Source organism: Parus major, unplaced genomic scaffold (assembly GCF_001522545.3).
Source record: "Parus major isolate Abel unplaced genomic scaffold, Parus_major1.1 Scaffold401, whole genome shotgun sequence".
Classification (NCBI taxonomy): domain Eukaryota; kingdom Metazoa; phylum Chordata; class Aves; order Passeriformes; family Paridae; genus Parus; species Parus major.
This window is the reverse complement of record NW_015379311.1, coordinates 4,895-9,100: the sequence shown is the minus strand read 5'-3', so window position 1 is coordinate 9,100 and position 4,206 is coordinate 4,895. Positions and strand designations below refer to the sequence as shown.

The following is a 4,206-nucleotide window of genomic DNA, read 5'->3' as shown; positions in this document are numbered from 1 at the left end:
TCCCGAATTCACCCCAAAACCTCCTGAATTCACCTCAAACCTCCCGAATTTCCCCTAAAACCTCCCGAATTCACCCCAAAACTTCCCAAATTCACCCCAAAACCCCGGGGACCCCCCGGAGGGGGAGGGGGCAGTGCGGGGGGGGTTGGGGACCCCCAGACCCGACCCCAAATCCGAGGGGGGACTTTGGGGCCGAGCGATCTCCTGGGCTGGAGCGGACGGGTCCCACCCCCGGCAGCGCCGGGACCCCCGAGATGCTGAGGAGCCGCTGGGGGCTGCCGGGACCCCCAGGGACCCCCAAACCCGACCCCAAATCCGTGGGGGGCCGAGCTGGGGTCTCGCCCACCCTGGGGCTGCTGAGGAGGGACCACAGAAGGTCCAACCCCGGCCACCGGCGAAGCCCCCCGAGATGTTGAGGATCTTCTGGGGCTGGAGGAGCCCCTGTGGGGCTGGAGGGACCCCCTGGCCCAACTCCGGGGGAGATTTTTGGGGTCCCCCCACCCCAAATCCCACCGGCGACCTGACACGGAGCCCCCTTGAATGTGGAGGTGACCCCAGGGGGGTCTGCCCACCCCACACCTGCAGGAGAACCTGGAGCCCACCCCCACCAGGGAGAATTTGGGGGGGGTCTCAGACTTTGGGGGGCTCCAGGGGGGTTTGGGGGTCTCAGGAGGCCGGGCCTGACCTCACGGCAGTCCTGGAGGAACCTCTGGAGCTCGAGGTGGTCCTGGAGCCGCCGCGTCCACTCCTGGGCCAGCTGATGGTTGCGTTGGCTCCTGCGGGGGGGTGGGGGGGACCCCCTAATTAACCCCCAATTTACCCTTCATTAACCCCCAATTAACCCTTGATAACTCCTGATTAACCCCTCATTAACCCCTGAGCTTCCCCTCAAAGGGGAAACTGAGTCACGAGCTTCCATCTGGGATCCACCATCAGATCCAGCCTCATCCTGGTTCCTGGGGGGTCCTGGGTGGAATTTTGGGGTCCTGGGTGGATTTTTGGGGTCCTGGGTGGAATTTTGGGGTCCTGAGAGCTGCTGGTGGCTCCTGGGTGGTCAGGGAGGTCCAGTATGGAGGCTCTGGGTGGATTTTTGGGGTCCTGGATGGAATTTTTGGGTCCTACATGGAATTTTTTGGCGTCCTACATGGATTTTTTGGGTCCTGGATGGATTTTTGGGGTTCTACATGGAATTTCGGGGTCCTGTGTGGGTGTTTTGGGGTCCTGAGAGCCGCTGGTGGCTCCTGGGTGCTTCTGGTGGGCCGGGCGTCTCCAGGGTGGGCACCTACTTGGCCCGGAGCCCCTCCATGGCCTCGGCCACGCGGTCGCTGTGGAGGTTGCGCTGGCGCCGGAGGCTCTCGCCGGCCTGCAGGACCAGCTGGACCTTCTGCAGGTTCAGCTCCAGCGTGGTGGTGAAGTCCTTGTGCTTCTTCAGCGCCTTGGTCACCCCTTCCACCGTGTCCGGCAGCTCGGCGTGGGCCAGGGTGGTCTCCTGGGAGGGGTTGGTGGGGGTGGTGACCCCTGGCCTGGCCTTGGGGTGGTCACCTCAATTCCACAGGAGCTCCACCAGGAGCTGCTCCCGCCCAAATCCACCAACCAGGACCTTCCACCACCCAAATCCACCAGTGAGGACCTTTTCCCACCCAAATCCACCAACCAGGACCTTCCACCACACAAATCCACCAACCAGGACCTTCCACCACCCAAATCCCACCAACCAGGACCTTCCACCACCCAAATCCCACCAACCAGGACCTTCCACCACCCAAATCCCACCAACCAGGACCTTCCACCACCCGTGGCCGCCGCCTCCTCCCAGACCTGGTTGTAGAGGCTGTTCTGGCACTGCTGGACGTCGCGCAGGAAGAGGTGGAAGATGTGGGACTGCACCAGGACCTCCCTCCTCATCTCCCAGCTCTGCAGGAGCTTCCCCCAGCCCGCGTCCAGCTTCTGCAGCCACTGCTGGAGGGACAGGTAGGGCACCTCCATCTCCTCCAGGGCCAGCAGCTCGCTGGCCGCCTGGATCTTGGCGTAGTCCTCCTCGTAGCCGTTGATCTCCTCCTTGAGGGCCACGTGGACGTTCAGCAGCCGCTCGGCCTCGGCCAAGCTGTCGGGGACCTCCTCGGAGCCCACGGCCGCTTGGGTCTTCACCAACCACCCCAAGAAGTTGTCCAGGTCCTGGATGAACTGCTGGAGACGGCCGGCGATGGTCAAGGTGTCCTCGCAACCTTGGAGGGCTCGCTTGAGGTTGTCCCACTCCTCGCTGATCTCCTCGAAGGGCAGCAGGATCTCCAGGGCGCGGTCGGGGTGGGCGGCGGCCAAGGCCTCGCCCTCCTGCTGGAGCTCCACCAGCCGCGGTTCCAGGACCACCAGGGCGGCCTCCATGGTGGACAGGCGGCGCTGCAGGGCCAGGACCCCGCCCAGGTCGCTGCCACCGGACTGGGTGGCCTCGATGGCTTTTCTCTTCTCCCGCACCTGCGCCTTCATCTCGCTGCACTCCAGGAGGAAGTTCTGGATCTTCAGCACCGAGCTGAGCTGGCTCTTCTTGTTCTCCACCAGCTCCACCACCCGGTTCCAGCTGGGGATGGGGACAGGAGCGGGGTGAGACCCCCCTGAGCTGGGATGGGGCCCACCAGCACCAGCAGGAACCCTCGGGATGGGCTGGGAATGGTGGCCTGGAGACCTGGGGACGTCCCACCAGTGGAGAACCACAGGTTGGGAGTCTCCAGACAGCCCCACACGACCTTCCCCACACCAGGGAGACCTCAAGATGGTCAAGGTCCACCTTGGAACCCCAACGATGGGTTTGGACCATTCCACTGGACACCTGGACCCCACAGGGACATCCCACCACAGGTTGAGAGTCTCCAGGCAGCCCCACCAAGGAGACCCCATGAAGATCAAGGTCCACCTTGGGTCACCCCCGGGCCCGTACCGGCTGTTGAGGTGGTCCTGGCAGGACCGGACCTCGTCTGAGCTGGGGTGGCCACCGTCCACCAGCTGCTGCACCACCTGGTTGACGTCCAGGATTCTCCCCATGACGCTGTTCATCTCCTGGTCCAGGCTCTCGAACCTGAGCAGATGGACACGGGCAGGTCCACCACGGTGTGAGGAACCTCAGCGTCCGGCCTCGCCCCACGCCACCTCCACCCACCTGTGCTGGACCACCTCCACCTCATCCAGCTCTTCGGGCACCTCCATCTTCTCCAGCCACTGCTCCTTCTCGTCCACCCACACCTCGCAGGCGTGGACCTCGCTGAACATGCGGTAAACGGCCAAGGCGTCCTGCAGCCACTGCGTCCTCAGCACGGCCACCTCGGCCACCTCCCCGTAGAGCTGCTCCACCTCCACCACGCGGATCTGGATGTCCACGCCTTGCCGGTGGTCGGGGGCCAGGAGAGCCAGCTGCTTGCGGAGGGACAGGACGGCGGCGCGGTGCTTCTCCACCTCGTCCACCACGGCGCGGTGCTTGCGCAGGAGGGCCTGGCTGGAGTAGTCGTCGTGGCCGAAGTCGTCGCTGGACACGATGCGGTACGTGTCCTGCAGCCAGGCCACCAGGTCGTCCGTCTCGGCGCTGAACTGGAAGAAGTTCAGGGCGTCCTCCAAGCGCTGCTGGTGGAGCCCTGTGACCTCCTCCAGCTTCTTCCACCGCAGGCAGACTTCTCGCATCTTCTCCTGGATGCCCACGGAGCTGAAGGACTTCTTGGCCAGGATCTTCTCGCCTTTCTTCATGGTCTGGTGCAGCAGCGCCCGGCGGTTGCCCAGCTCGCCCAGCATGGTCTTGTGTTTGTTGGTCAAGGTCATGACGCTGCTGAGGTCGCGGCCGCAGGTCTTGGCGGCCAGGATCTTCTCCTTCTCGCGGATCCAGGCCTCGGCCTCCTCCATCTCCTGGAAGAAGGTCCAGAGCTGGCGGGAATCCTCCAGCTCCTTCCTCCTCTTGGCCGCCAGCTCCTCCAGCTCCTCCAGGCACGTCTGGACGTGGTTGACGCGGTTGCAGATGATCTGGGGGTCGCAGGGTTGGTAGCCTGGGCCAGGAGAAGGGGTTTAGATGGTGGACATGGTGGGGTCACTGGTCGTGGTGGTGTCCGAGGAAGGACCAGACGTGGCACTCTGGGGTCTGGTCCTAGGTTGGACCCAAAGATCTCAGAGGGCTTTTCCAACCTCGTTGGTTCTGTGGCTACCCTTGGAGATGGCCCACCAGGACCTTGG

At 64.1% G+C, this 4,206-nt stretch overlaps 1 protein-coding gene across 1 annotated transcript in view; it reads right to left on the bottom strand.

Annotated features, from left to right (window-relative positions):
- Positions 1-4,206, bottom strand: part of LOC107198992 (spectrin beta chain, non-erythrocytic 4) — a gene marked incomplete at its 5' end in the record, with an annotated part of 19,095 nt that overhangs the window by 10,015 nt on the left and 4,874 nt on the right. The window contains 5 exons of the mRNA XM_033511621.1: positions 167-776; positions 1,287-1,489; positions 1,819-2,575; positions 2,933-3,070; positions 3,152-4,022. Coding sequence (XP_033367512.1) covers positions 167-776; positions 1,287-1,489; positions 1,819-2,575; positions 2,933-3,070; positions 3,152-4,022 — 2,579 coding nt within the window. The remainder of the gene's footprint in view (positions 1-166; positions 777-1,286; positions 1,490-1,818; positions 2,576-2,932; positions 3,071-3,151; positions 4,023-4,206) is intronic.